Raw genomic sequence first — 15,746 nt, forward strand, 5'->3', positions numbered from 1 at the left:
GTTCTTTGAGAGGTGTCCACAAAAGACATATCCCTGGTTCAAACAATATATTTTTCTTCAATCCTAGCTCTGATCATGTTACTTTCTGGTTTAAAATTTTCAGTGACTCAAATAGTATCCTTTGTCAACAAGGTTCTATATTACGGCCACAGCCAGTATCTTCAGCATTTAATAACACTTACTTTTCTTTCTTACTTAATCATCCAACCAACACAGACAACTTACTATTCCCAAAAATCTGATAGTTTTAGCCAAATCTTAGCTTGGGCTGATCCATTGACCATGAATATACCTTCCCCTCTGGATTTGCTAGTGTTCTGTCATACCGTGACAGAGGACTCAAATCTTACCTCCTCCATGAAATTTCCCTAATTCCTACTATAGCCCCTTCTTTGTTCCCATTGTCCACATTTTGCCATGGTATATATTGCATTCTACCTTGTAATGCAGATAATTGTGAACATGCCCTGCCTATACTAATGAAATCAAGAACTGAATATTTTATGTTTGTGTAAATTCTATAATAAAAAAATGACATTAGGAGCTCATAGGTAAGAAATAATGATTTCTCACTTACATAAAAATATGATTGAATTAAATTATATGAAGTTAATATACAAAATGTAAATGTTTTTAGTTAAATGCCCAATTTGGAAGGGATACTACTAGTATATATTTTCTCTTTTTTTCATTCTTATCATTTAAAAGTGTACTTTTATATCACTTTGGTAATTTTTTAAGTACAGACTCTATTTGCTTCCATAAAGAAATCTTTTTTTTTTGGAAGAGATAGTTTTTTCTTCCATTGACAAATCAAATGTATGGTGCCACATGAAAAAATTCAGAAGAAAATCTGAGACATTTACATTGAGCTTGTAAATAAAAGAAGGAAATTTTTTATTAAATAAATAAAAATCTATATGGTGGCTGTCCTCTTCCAAGCCTGGAACCAAAATTCAGGTTTTGTTTGAGGTTTTCTGAGATCACTACTAACTTTGACAAAATACATTGCATAGAGCATCTCTTTTCAATCAAGCCAAACTCAGCTTACAAAAATATTTTAATTGACACAGTGATTCTAACTATGTTTATATAGAAAATGAATCATTCTTATAATAAGCCTCTGATAGTGTCTGCTTATCTTTTGAACCAACTGAGCACCTTCAAATAGTATACCTAATTCTTGCAGCTGGGCATCTAAGGATTCCATGCGATACTAAATGCAGTCCTTTTCTTTTTTTTTTTTTTTTAAAGATTTTTTATTTATTTATTTGAGAGAGAGAGAGTGAGAGAGAGCAAGCACATGAGAGGGGGGAGGGTCAGAGGGAGAAGCAGACTCCCTGCCGAGCAGGGAGCCCGATGCGGGACTCGATCCAGGGACTCCAGGATCATGACCTGAGCCGAAGGCAGTCGCTTAACCAACTGAGCCACCCAGGCGCCCAATGCAGTCCTTTTCTTAGAGTCCTAAGGATTAAGGAGTTCTAGGTCAGTGTAAGGACTGCAATTTCAGCAAATCTTGCTGATGGCTCCTCTCTTCTGTACAGCATTATTGTTATGCCTGGGCTCCTGCCTTCCAAGTTCCCTGTCATGTCCCCTATGCTGAACTCCATATTGTCATATGTTGTCACATCCTACCCTTCTTCTATGATTAGGACACTGCTTTCTGTGCTATTTTTCTCAGGTGGAAGACTTTCTTTGCCTACAGACTAATCCCAGGACTGGGTACCTTCAGTCTGTTGTGAAATATCTTTGATAAAAGCTAATCCCATCTGCCTGGGCCACTACTTAGCAGTTATGCTACCCGTACTGATGCATGTTTTGCAAACTTAGAAACTGCCAAAGAACTTTCAGTTGCTGCTTGCTTGATTGTCTGACTGGGCCATCCATCCAACTCCTAGTGCCTGGACTGTTCTGCATTTCTGAATCTACACTGGTTGATATGTGTCAAATCTGGATTCCATTTATCACATATAATTTTTACTTTTCAGCTCCCTTTTTGATAGTGATCCATTCAGTCTAGGATATCAAGAATTCTAAAAAAAAAAAAAAATGTTTCCCTATTAATTTGTTAGATGTAACAACCTGTTTCATTTCTAATTATAAAAATGTTAGAAAACTAATCTTTTCAATTACCAATGTAGCCTTTCTCATCTTCTGTGTCAATATTCATAGCACCAATAAGTTCCTGTTTTCTTAGATCATGACTTTAGAAATCATGAGTTTTTTTTCTTTTTCTCTTCCAACCCTTATTCAAATGATTAATCAAGATTTTAAAATTTTCTTCTATGGTAGATTTCTTCTTTCCTATTCATAGCAACCTGATCCCTGTTAAATGTGACAATTCCTACAAATGTTTGAACTGAGATTTTATTTAAATATTTACATTAGTAATAGAAAAAAACTGCACAAGTATTTTCATTATATCATTTTCTTGTGTAAAAGCTTTCAAATAGCTATTGGAAGTAACCAAAACTCATTTACCTGTATTGTAAGATCCTTTATTAATTGTCTCCTTTATATCTAATAAATTAACATCTTTCATGTTTTGGTCATTCAATTTGCACAATTTATTTTGCATTTTAAATCTTTGAACATATGATTTTTAACTCAGGAAATATATAGTCAAATAAATGCATGAAAATATCCAGGTTAAGATATTGCTAAATTGTTTTATCTGGATCAAGCCTTAGCACTAGTCTAGGGTACATCCATTAAAAACACCATGTGGAGGGAAAAAAGAAAAAGAAAAGAAAAAGAAACCAATTAGCTGCGGACTTTCTTTCTTTCTTTCTTTCTTTTTTTTTTTTTTGATTCCAGGTTTACAACATAAATTTTTTTTCTAGTTCTGCCCCCTACTTAGAATATACAAGCCACTTGTTTTGAGACAAACCTCAAAACTACCCTTAAATTATTTGTCTTAATGTAGTAAATCAATTCTATGACTAATTAGTCCTGCACTCACCAAATAGTTAAAGACAGGATAATAATTGTCAATTAAATGTTTTCAAATCATGTCTAAGTTTCCTTGTTATGTACTTTCTCATATGTACATGTATGAGAAAAATGTCTCATTGTCTAATTTTGAAGTTGACTCGTGTACATGAGGATGCTAAGTGAGACTTAAGGCCAATGATTATTCAGGGACTTAAAGAGAAATCCCCACCTACTGGGGTCATTAGGACATGTATCACCTTATCATAAGAAGTAGGACTTAAGATATCTTTTGAAATATAGGTAGATTCAGAAAATATATTTTAGTCAAGGCACAGAAACTGAGAAAAGAGGTCAAGATAGACATGAGCAAGCTATAGCTGAGGAATAGACAGTGGGCTAACCTAATACAAGCAGTATGTATTGAGAAATAGTAAGAATAAATGTTGAGAAGGTATATTGAACTGGACCATATAGAACCTTAAAATAAGAAGTTTAGATTTATTAGGCAGATAATGTCTTATAGTCTTATATACAGTAGATGTTCAATAAATAAATGTATTTCTTTAAGAAATGTAAAGACACATAAAAATGCTAATAATGATATTTTGTTGCCAACAGAGAAAGCAGCAACAGGTCACAGAATTGATTAAAGCACCAAAATTATTGATGGCATCAATAATAAATCTGATTTCATTGCCCATGTGGAAGCTTACATTCACCATGTTCATGTTTTCAAATCCCTTATTGGGAAAGAACATTTATTCTATCTTAGGAAACTATGAAAAAAGAACACATTAATTCTGCCAAACATCCAAGACTATACAAAATGTTCCAACCAAGGGTAAAGCATTTTCCATAGAAATCAAATTAGTGGGCTGCAAGAAGTTTTTTAAAATTAAAATTTTAATAATCAGTATAGCCATTTATTATTTTTGCTTTCCCTAAAAATACATTATTGCTCAACTGTTATCACATTTGGAATGAACATTACATACATATAATTAAGGCCATCATGAATTGAGAGTTGTTTTCAAAACTAGTAAAGAATAGATTCAAGTGTATAAGACATCACCCTAAATAGCCTGAGGTCATCCTGCTAATAGAAGTTTAGATGTACAGGAATATTTTGTGATTGCCTCTAAGACCACACAGGAATATTACCAGGTTAAAACATGACCATATTCTCTGACGTTATTGATAACTAATATTTTACAATCATTTGAAATATAATTAGTTTCTATAAGATCATATACATGAATAATTTTTCTCTTATATCTTGAGTTTATACATATATATGATAAAATTTTGGCAACAATTAGATGATAGTTACTGCAAATGCCTGAGCTTAATTTTGCTTGCCTTGGAAATGAACCTACTGATTTCTATCTCAAGGGCTTTGGTTGGAGGAAGGCATGATGAAATCAGATAAAGTATGTAAGTTTCTAAAAGAAGCTAGATATATGGTAGCTTAGGTTAGGTAGAACAATGAAGTGAAAAGAATATGGGTTTTCAAGTTCACTTAAAAAAAAAACAACAAAACTCGTTCTCTTTCCACTGTATCAAATGCTGTGCCTTAAAAATGTTAATTCTTTAGCAGTATGATCCAGAATCTTTGTCTCAAAATGGGAAAATGTGCTCAAGCTAAAATATGCTAATATATTTTTTGTCAACAGAGTGAGGTGGTGTTGCAGGCAAAACTGTGTTTGAATTTGTTGTAAATGCTCCCAGATATATGCTCCAGGTTTAATTGTGGGAGTGGCCCAGGGAGAGTCCAATCATGTAAATAACCAAGAATTTTCAACCATGACCCATATGCTTTCCCATATGTGTTCTGCTGAGGAACAGAATACCTCTACTCTCTATTTCAGTATTATATAGAAAAATTTCAGTGACCATGCAATACTCTTGTTCTAGGAAATTCAGGGGAAATTTGAGGGAAGATGGATTTCTCCTCATTTTTACCAGTGTATGATTGAATATTACAACACCAGAAAAGGAACATGAGGGTGAAGAACATGGGAGTATTGAGAACTTTTCTACACATAATTTAAAATTCTTTTCCACAAAATCATAGTTACCCAAAAATAAGGTCAAAATAAAAATCAAATGCCAAGTACTGGGACTATAATTTTTATATTTGGAAAACTGTATTTCCTCTTGACCTTTAAGTAACCAAGAGGGTAATAGCCCTCAGTTCCAATCAAGTTTCCGATAGTCTTTGATTAACAGTTCTGAGGAAGAATCACCAAAAGGGGCAGGAAAAAGGGTTTTCTTCAAAGTGACAGTGTGTGTGTGTGTGTGTGTGTGTGTGTGTGTGTGTGTGTGTGTGTAGAGTATATAATTAAGATACATGTGCACATACATACACAAACTACATATATTCCATATACACATACAACATTTCTGATCCTTTCTCTGCCTGTGACATTGTTCTAACTTTCATTAAATTTCAGTATTCTGCTACTCCTTTTGGGGTTATGTCACTTAAGAAGTCATCAGTGAATATTGTATAGTGATGAATAGCTATTTGTTTGTTTTTATTCAGAGTAAGTGAAATAGCTGAATATGAACTGAAAAAAAATTTGTTAGAGTTATAAAAACTTTTTCAAGTCATATATTTTGTTAAACTGAATTAAGAAACCCTCTCCTTTTAGGATTTCAGGATAGGAATCACTCAGAGACTCTTATGAAGCATATAACCTCTTCTTAAGTTTATGATTTTGAAATAAAAATAAAACTAGAATTTATACTAATTAAAGAAATAGTAAATACAAAACAAGTAAGAAAAAAAAACAGAAAAATCTAGACAGAACTCAAGAGGCATCACTTAATCCCTTTACAACAATGTCAAAAATGAAATATTTGGGTACCAGTCAAGTGTTGCTTCATTCAGTGGTTCATTAAAAACAAAGTTCACTGGTTCACATGTACTTTGAAGATTTTTAAAAAGTGATCTTATATCACTGGTCTTAATCATATTTTACTTTGGTGGTCATAAGGTCTTAGGATGGGGAAAAATGCTGTCATTTTGAAGTAGTATTGATTGAGGTTTCATCTTTGGGGGATAAAAAAACCGGACTTCAAAAAACATGATATGATCTTAACAATCTTTAGTTCTATTATAATTTTAAGTCGTGCCCTATTATTTCTGTTTATATGTTTGCTAAACTTATTTGTCCAAGAATGAATTTAGTTATACACAGGACAAGGCAGGCACAAATGAGAATATTAAATCAAGATGAAAAAGAAGGAATTATTCTCAGAATTACCTACCTAACCTAGTATACCAGATTTGGCTTTTTGTTTATCTAATAGCAATTGCAAGGTGAATTTGTTATATAGTCAATTTGATCATAACTAGAAGTACTAACACTGTTGTGTTACCCAAAACAATATGATAAATTAATAAAAGAGATAATAATGGAAGACTTCTAAGTTCAAGTCCAATACATTTTCCCTATAAAACTTTATTTTTGCTCATATCTATATTTACAAGTGTATGGACATTTCATGTAAACAAACATTATGCTTCCTGGAAGTTACAAAAGACCTTGGGTTCCTTCTCCATCTTGTATTTCAACCACCATTGTCAAACCCAAGTAGGGCAAGGGGATCAGCGGAGATCGAGTTTTATGACTATATTAGTCTCACAGCTACAAACTGCAACATGTGCTAGAAAGGGGAGACAGTTCTACAGGGTTCCACCTGAGATGGTCAAGGTCTAAGAAGAGACCAGGAGATTAAGTTCAAATATTCTTTGGGATATTTTAGTTCTATCCCTTCCGAAACATCTGAGGTATGTATGTGAGGAGTAGTCAAGGCTTAGTTCAAAATTTTTCTAAATGCCTAATTAATTTCAAACATATGACATCTGAAAATTTTGTAATTTGTAATTAGGAATCTAAAATATTCAAAATTATATTTTATTAATACCACAGTTAGTGAAATAAAAATTATGATGTTATTTATAAATGTTCTTACCTTCACATCGTTGACATTCATCCTTGTTCCCTCTTTCCCAACAAAGATATCATCAATGTCCACAAGAATATATCTGTCCAAGGACAGTGTCAGTCTCTTCCCTGACAAGAAGGAGATGGCATCTATGAAGATGAGCTTGTGTAGCCAAAAGTTTAAGTTGTTGCCAAAAAGAACTCGCTGAATTCCATCATGAAGTCCCAGATCTTGAATCACTGTCGCATAGAGTGGTTTGCTGGATGAGGATGAAAGGGATTTTTCTGTCTGTAATTCAGTTAAAAGCACGGGCTGGTAGGTTGAATGATTATATTGGAAAATAGTCCAGTCTTCCCCAGGAAGAGGGCCTTTCTCAACCTTGGGGGCTTTGGTAATATGCAGCAAAGGAGACTGAGGGTTGACAAAACCATCCTTTAGAGCTAGATTATTGAAAAGGTTTAAAGGAAAGCCTTTTAATTGTGTACTTGGTAAGCTGTTCTCATTGGCTTTATGAAAACCGATTATACTAACACTGTATTCCACACAGTATTTTTCTAAAAGCTCTCGATTCCATGAGTCCATGCTGACATACTTCAGAATATTTTCATAAATGACTAAAATATATTTTCCTTTGCCATTATTTGTAAGAGGAGGTATATCCCCCTTGCCGGGGGCAATGACCATTTGGTACTGAAATCGGCTAGACTCCAAGATAGCTATGATATCTTGACCAAGTTGAGAGTACTGGCTCTCCACAAATAGGAGGACAGTAGGATCAGTTTTGGATGTATCAATAGGTTTAACTGTTTTTAGCTCCAATGACCGATATGGTAGACTTTTGATGTCAGCACATTCTGCTTCTGCAGTGGTTTCAATAAGTGTCATTTCCTGTTTATAGCCAGAGTAGAGAAAGTAGGCAGAAATGACAATGCTCACCAAGCAAAAGGTAGCTAAGAGAACAATCAATGTTCGAAAACTTCTCCGAAGCTTCACAATAAGATTCATTTTTCAAAATACTGCTTTGGAAGTTTATTCCAATTTCTTTTCCTAAAGTGCCATAGTGAATAAAGTATGAGATGGTGCAAATATCACTTCCCACAAGTTCATGTAACCATTGCAAACCATGTAAAATGTTTGAAGGGATCACAAATAAGTTAAAGCTGGAAGGCAACAGAGCAGGAGATCAAAAGTTGAAGAAGAGATTTTGAATTTGTCCAATACCAAATACTGATGCAGAATCCTTTAAACATTATCTGAAAAAAAGGAGAAATGTAATGACTAGAAATAGAAATATTTATGTGATATAGATGCTTATATATAAGAAACATACATATCAAAGATAATTTTAGTGTGTTAATATGCTAAAATATTAATAGTCTGAAGTTTATAGTCTAGGTTTTTACTATTAGAGTAGATTTTTTTCGTGTCCTCAAGAATACAGAATCTTATTTGATTTTGCCAAAGAGTATATATACACACATATTGAGATAAATTTTCAAACTAACCATCTCAAAAAAAAAAAAAAGAGAGGTGAGAAAGAAAGCTTTAGTGTAAATGTTAATTACCATAAAGATGGCTTCTACAGGACTGGTAAACATTATTTACATAAAGAATTAGGAAATCAAATATTTGTGTGGGAGTTGGAACAGTGAAACATGCTCTTAAGTATCTGTTAAGTATCTGGAGAGCCAACCTGAGGGAATGATTTTGTCTTAAGTATATAGTTGTTACAGGTTTTTCCCTTTAATAATATATCCTTTTCTGAAGTTACAAGGAGACACTTGGCCTTCTTCACTGTAACATAGACAAGATTTCTCCTCTATTCTTAGAAGCAAAGTGAGAGAGAAGCTATGGGAGAAAGAACAAGATGGGAACAACCATCCTCAGACCTCTCTAATAAGGGACCAGGAACCTAGATGAGAAGGAAAGCTTTGACATGTTTGTCTCAAAGCGCATTCCTAAATTTGGCTTACTCCTGTAATCAGAATTAAAATGGAATTTTTATTAATTTATATTTTTATTCATTATTAATTTTTATCCAACTATCAAATGTTCTATTTCCCTATCACTTTCTTTAGTTCAAAAGAAAAAGAATGTAGATAGAATTAAAAAAAATCTTCCCCAAATGGCTTCACCACAAATGGACATAATTTTCCATCATTAGATTTTTTTTTTTCTGATGGATGACTCTGATTTTTAGTGAATTGTTTTCTAGAAAATTTTTCTTCATTCTTCTCAAAACTGTTTTAGACTATTTATGGAATTTTCCATTTCCCAGTTTGCCAAACTAGTGTCAAACTAGTGGAAACAATCAAAAAGTTCATGTTTTCAATCTGTGATACATATACTTTAATATATAATAATGCTGTATATTATTGACATACAATATCATAAAAAAATCAAAGTAGCCTGTATTATAATATAAGAGCTGCATATTGTATATATTGTAACATATTGTAAATACTTTATGGGTTTTTATATTTTGTTTTTTAAATTTAAGGAATCTGGGGTGCCTGGGTGGCTCAGATGGTTAAGCGTCTGCCTTCGGCTCAGGTCATGATCCCAGAGTCCTGGGATCGAGTCCCGCATCGGGCTCTCTGCTCCTTGGGAGCCTGTTTCTCCCTCTGCCCCTCTCTCTCTCTGTCTCTCATGAATAAAAAAATCTTTAAAAAAAAAAATAAATAATTTTAAGGAATCTGTAATTACTGGTTATTAATGATTAAAAACTTAATGATTAAAAGATTAAATGATTACACTTTATAATATTATATCACTACTTCCATTTTATATTTTTATGTTCTGAAATACATTTTTCTTAGTTGGTAATTTAAATAAAGTTCAATAATAACTTGAAATAACTTGTTTATACCTTAGATTTTGGGAAAAAATTAAAACAATCTCAAAAATCTATAATTTGAAATTTTACAATTTCTACCATTTTAATTCTTCAGATTCTAAATATATACATCTGTATGTATATATTTGGAGAGAGAGAGAGACACTTGAATTTTTGCTTGTGAAAGACAGTAAACCCATTTGAAAAACCTTCCCAGTGAGTTCATATTTAATTTAAGGGAAAATTTACTTCCATGTCAGGGACTTACTAATACTGATATGAAACTTAATTCTTTAAGATGATTATTTGCTCTCCAAAAACTTTTCAAGTGTTTCAAAATTCTATTCCCTATAAATAAATTGAATTACATTTTACTAAAAACAAATGAAATACAGCAATAAAAAGGCTTTGGTTTGGTTAAAATATATAAACCAATTATACCGGGCGCCTGGGTGGCTCAGTTGGTTAAGCGACTGCCTTCGGCTCAGGTCATGATCCTGGAGTCCCGGGATTGAGTCCCACATCGGGCTCCCTGCTCAGCAGGAGTCTGCTTCTCCCTCTGACCCTTCTCCCTCTCATGCTCTCTGTCTCTCATTCTCTCTCTCGCAAATAAATACAATCTTAAAAAAAAAAAATAAAAATAAAAATAAACCAATTATACCCTATCCTCTACTTTTATATGTATCTGACAATTTTCATAAAGTACATTTTAAAACTAAAAATTAAATTAAACAATATATATAATAAATATTGAAAGAAAATTGAAATTTTCCAAAGGAAATTATGTAGTCTTCTATGATGTCTATTACTAGACTTCTCCAAGCTTAAGTATTTGATTTAGAAATCCATTTAAGCATACATGTTATTAGCCCCATCCCCATCCTCCCACCCCCCATATCACCCACAAGAGCAGAAATCTATTTAATCCACATACTTTGGGGGTTTGCTTAGTATTTTAAAAATAAATTTAGTTGGGAATTTAAAAAGAAACTAAATGCATGACAAGTTAATGCTTTGTTACATCCTTATCTATTCTGACATTAAAGATGTGATTTTTATTTTATTTTTTAAAAATATTTTACTTATTTATTTGACAGAGAGAGAGAGAACATAAACAGGGGGAGTGGGAGAAGCAGGCTTTGTGCTGAGCAGGGAGCCTGATGTGGCCTCGATCCCAGGACCCAGGGATCATGACCTGAGCCAAAGGCAGACGCTTATCGACTGAGCCACCCAGACCCCTAAAGATGTGATTTTTATTTTTGAATACACAAAGGATGAGATGTCAGCTTTGCATATTAGAACAGCTCATCTTAATAAGCAATAGTGAAAAAAACTAAAAAGCATATGGAACTAGAATCTGCCAACCAAAAGAATAAATAAAATTTAAATGTGACATTTATTTAACATTAATATGTTCAGTTAGAAGAATGATAGATACATATTATTGCCATTGTAGATACGTGAATTTGAATGTGTGTGAGTTTGAGTATGAGTGTGTGTGTGTGTGTGTGTGTGTGAGTGTGTGTGTGTTTTAACCTAAGGAGTTACCCTTCCATTCAATCCTCCCACTTATCCTTCCCTAACAAAAATTAGCCAGTGGAAATGGGGAAGTGTGGACCATAAAAGATGGTATACCAAAGATGTTTACTTATGTTCTATGCCTGAGATAGGAGACAGTTTGGCATTGTTACTGATGCCAAAGCGATGTAGTCTGTGATGTGTCTGAATCTCTTATTGTGAAATAATAGAAAAAATTATACATATATGTCTGCCCTCCAGTTCCTGGCACAAAGCTCCTAAAACACTTGTAATTTCCTAAGTGATAAGAGCACTAGGAACATCTTTTGTTCTAATATTTGGTCTTTGACCCTGGTTCCTTGACACAGAGCTCCTAAAGCCCTTGGAATTTCCTGGGTGATAGTGATAGCTTTTTTCCTAATGAGGCAATGCTTGGTGGGATCCTGGTGGTCACTAGAAAGACCAAGCCCTGTTTCGAAGTTTCGAACTTTCAGCTTTGCCCCCATCCTACAGAAAGGGGAGAGGGAAATTGGGTCAATGATGGATCATGATCAAATGATGAAGCCTCTATAAAATTCCTAAAATTTGGGGGTCTGTAGAGTTTCCAGGTTGGTGAAGACATCCACAAACCAGGAGGGTGATACACAGGGACAGAAACTCCTGCACTTAGGACCCTACCATACCTTATGTATTTCTTCATCTGGCTGTTCATCTGTATTTTTTATCATACAATAAATTGGTAAATGAAAGTAAGTGATTCCGAGTTGTGTGAGCTTTCTAGCAAACAATCGAATCTGAATCCAAGGTGAGGTCACAAGAATCTTTGATTTGTCTCAAAGTCAGAGAGAAGACTTGCAATCGGCATCTGAAGTGGGTGGGGTCAGTCTCCTGGGACTGAGTCCTTAACTTGTGTGGTCTGCACTAACTCTGGGTCGTATCCAAATTGAACTGAATTGTAGGACACCCAGTTGGTGTCACAAAGCATTGCTTGTGTGGGAAAACCCATACATCTAGAGTCAGAAGTGTTATGAGAGTGGTAGTAGAGTGAATGTAAAGAAGAAACACAACGAGGAAAAGTAAGTTTACTATACACTTATCTAGTGCTGTGCGCGTCACAAAGAAAAAAAAAAGCAAGGCAGCATGTAGGGTAGGAACACCAACTTAAGAACCTTGGAAAGGTCAAATAAAATTGAGATCATTTTTAAAAAGACACATATGTTAAATGAGACATATAAAATTAGGGATATTCATTTAAGGATAATGGTGAAGACATTAAAATGCTGTTCCAAAAGTCTAAAAAGATGTGCCATGTGTTCTTAAGGAGTCTAGGTGATATGCTAAAGTTTTTACTTTACCTTAATCCAGTGCAGTGTGCAAGATGAACCTGAGACCGGTTAGCAACAAAAGGCACAAGCAGGAGCTATTTGCCCTGTTTTCCCCTTACACCATGATGTCTTTCCTTATAGAATGAATGGGCAAATGCATGGGTGACCAAGTAAACAGCATCTGTGAAAAATATCTATTTCCTTAACCATCATACCAAGTGAGTTAAATAAACTTTGATCCCAAGTCTGCTAAATCTGCCTTTCACATGTCCTAATACGTCTATCATTAAAAATTTGGAAAGGGGGGCACCTGGGTGGCTCAGTCCTTAAGTGTCTGCCTTTGGCTCAGGTCATGATCCCAGAGTCCTGGGATCGAGCCCTGCATCGGGCTCCCTGCTCAGTGGGAAGCCTGCTTCTCCCTCTCCCGCTCCCCGGCTTGTGTTCCCTTTCTTGCTGTGTTTCTCTCTCTGTCAAATAAATAAATAAAATATTTAAAAAAATAAAAAAAATAAAAAATAAATAAAAATTTGGAAAGGGAGGCCTAATTATTATTTTTTGTGACAACCTATCCCAAAAAGTGGGGGTGCATGTCCCCTGTTCAGGCTTTGGTGAGAAAAAAAGAAAGAAGCTTTTAGGTGCTGCCTTCCTTGTTCTCCTTTTCTTTTCTTTTTCTTTTCTTTTTTTTCTTTTCTTTTCTTTTTTCTTTTCCTTCTTTTTTCTTCTAGCCTTCCAAGTGTGACTCATCACCTCAGTGGTAGTGGAATAAATATCTCTCAGAATCTTTCACTCTCTTTGAAGATTAAATAATGTGAAAAAAATATTGTTTAAAAATATTCTTTGACTTATTTCCAAAATGCATTTATAGATTTTTTTTTTAAAGATTTTATTTATTTATTTGAGACAGAGAGAATGAGAGAGGGAGAGCACATGAGAGGGGGGAGGGTCAGAGGGAGAAGCAGGCTCCCTGCCGAGCAGGGAGCCCGATGCGGGACTCGATTCAGGGACTCCAGGATCATGACCTGAGCCGAAGGCAGTCGTTTAACCAACTGAGCCACCCAGGCGCCCTTATAGATTTTTTTAAAAATAGTCTGTTAAATCCATTTACCAAGGGTTCTCAATCATTGTAAATTTCTAGTAATCTCTGGTAGCAGCAGAGAAATTAGGAAACAAAGCAAGTGTAGAAACTATTACATTATTGCTATTTTTTGGAAAGAAGGAAATTCAGAAGTAAGCTGGGGGCTAGGAATCACAATGAATGTACGAGTGATTGTTTCCTTTTTGAAGGTGGTGTCATGAGCTATACAGATTATCACAGAAGCTCATTAAAATTTAGCTGAAATTGAAAAAAAAAAAACCCACAATATTTACCAGCATTTAATGCTGGTAAAAACACAATTACTAGCACTTAATGAGAGGCCACTACTTGACAGTCACTATGCTACATATTTTGCATTCATCATCCTGTTTAGTCATTATTAGTCTATTTTTAAGATGACGGAATGGAAATTTACAAGATTTAAGAAAGGGTCTGAGATCACGCTGTGAGTGATTTTTGATGCCAGGGTTCTATGTTCCACCATTGCACTGGTGAGAAAAACCAAGTTAGATGAAACCAAAACCTTAGCAGTTAGCATAATTAAATAATTTAACCCAAATATCAGCCAGTTTTACTTCAATTCTAAAAGTTCAGATATTCAAAGCCAGAAATATATACCAAAAATGCAGAAAACAATCTAGATGTGAACTGGATTAGCGCAAAAGAAACTGTGTTGTAAGTTGAAATGCCCTAAGAATTTGCAGTAGTTCAACTTTGACTTTTCATGATACATGGGGCAGGGGAGAACATATTTTATCAAGTGTCTCATTTGCACATGCTTCTTGAGTTTTCTCTTTGATTTTAGGAATATTATAAAGAACTAGCTCATATTTCATATTAATAAAGCAGTGATTTTTAATTAAAAATTTTGTTATGTAAACATTTAACCATTTATTCCCATATATTAATGATACTTGCACTCTCTTGGGGAGAATTCCAAAATTTATAATCATCTTTCAAGAAAGATGCATTTTTTTTCTGAAATTATAGTTCACCAACACATAAATGGGAATGAAATAGGCCAGAACAGAAATATTGATGTACTTCATGAAGTGAGGGGAAGTGGTACTTTAGGAAATGTGTGTTTCATAGCTTTGTATGTGTATGTTTTTTGTGTTTCTGGATCCTAATGAAGGTTATTTCTTTTCTGGGTCAGAATAAAAAATGCTTGAAAAACACTACTCCAGAAGGCACAGCTAATTCAAATTATTTAACCTGGTTTTAAGAGAATTATAAATATCACAGAGGCTTTAGCTAAAGAAGAATTTATTCTCTTAAGATTCTGAGTGCTTTCTGAAAATATCCATTATTAATTCAACAGAATTTGAGACTAATTAGTTGATATCATATGGTTTGATCCCTTGGAGCTCCTTTCAGCTTCCAGGCCTCAAAATATTGTGATATTTTCAACAACAACCATAACTATATATATATATATATAACTTTTCTCAGAATGAAGGTACAAAGTGATGGGTAATTGTCATATTTAATCAAAATCTAAGTAGTATGCTTAGTTTATGATTTTCTGAAATAATGATCTTATTACTCTTATATAAAACCAGTTGACTATCACTGAACTTTCATACATTTCATATTTTCTTGATTTCAGTGACATAATATAAATTTATTTTAGGCCCCAAAGTGTGCATTTTTATTAGTACAAACTCCTAAAAGTGTCATTTCAAACATAATGATAATATTACTACCACCATATTGTATTGTAACATAATCTTATACTAGGCACATAGCTCTGAGCTATCAGCTATATTCACACTTCAAAAGATTATGAAGGGAACTCAGCAAATAGAAGAGTAAATGTCAGGCAATTTCTTTTATCACCATTTCCTGGAGATATAGAGATAGAGATAGAGATAGAGATAGATAGATAGAGATAGGTAGAGATAGAGATGGTGCATAGGTATATATGGTGCCTATTTACCATTTCATAGGTCTTGTTCTCTAAAGCAGAAAAACAAGATGATTTTTCAAAAGGAAGAGTACATTTTTATTAAAATAAAAAGGCAAATATTTATGTGTTTATCTTGTTTATTAGAAAAACCTGAGAACTTTGAGAAGAAGGAAA

At 33.8% G+C, this 15,746-nt stretch overlaps 1 protein-coding gene across 1 annotated transcript in view; it reads right to left on the minus strand.

Moving 5' to 3' along the window:
* Positions 1–15,746, minus strand: part of LOC118553816 (bifunctional heparan sulfate N-deacetylase/N-sulfotransferase 4) — a 300,517-nt gene that overhangs the window by 256,652 nt on the left and 28,119 nt on the right. The window contains exon 3 of the mRNA XM_078068202.1: positions 6,916–8,141. Coding sequence (XP_077924328.1) covers positions 6,916–7,893 — 978 coding nt within the window. The 5' untranslated portion in view covers positions 7,894–8,141. The remainder of the gene's footprint in view (positions 1–6,915; positions 8,142–15,746) is intronic.

The sequence above is a fragment of the Halichoerus grypus genome, chromosome 3 (genome assembly GCF_964656455.1).
Source record: "Halichoerus grypus chromosome 3, mHalGry1.hap1.1, whole genome shotgun sequence".
NCBI classification, from domain to species: Eukaryota; Metazoa; Chordata; class Mammalia; order Carnivora; family Phocidae; genus Halichoerus; species Halichoerus grypus.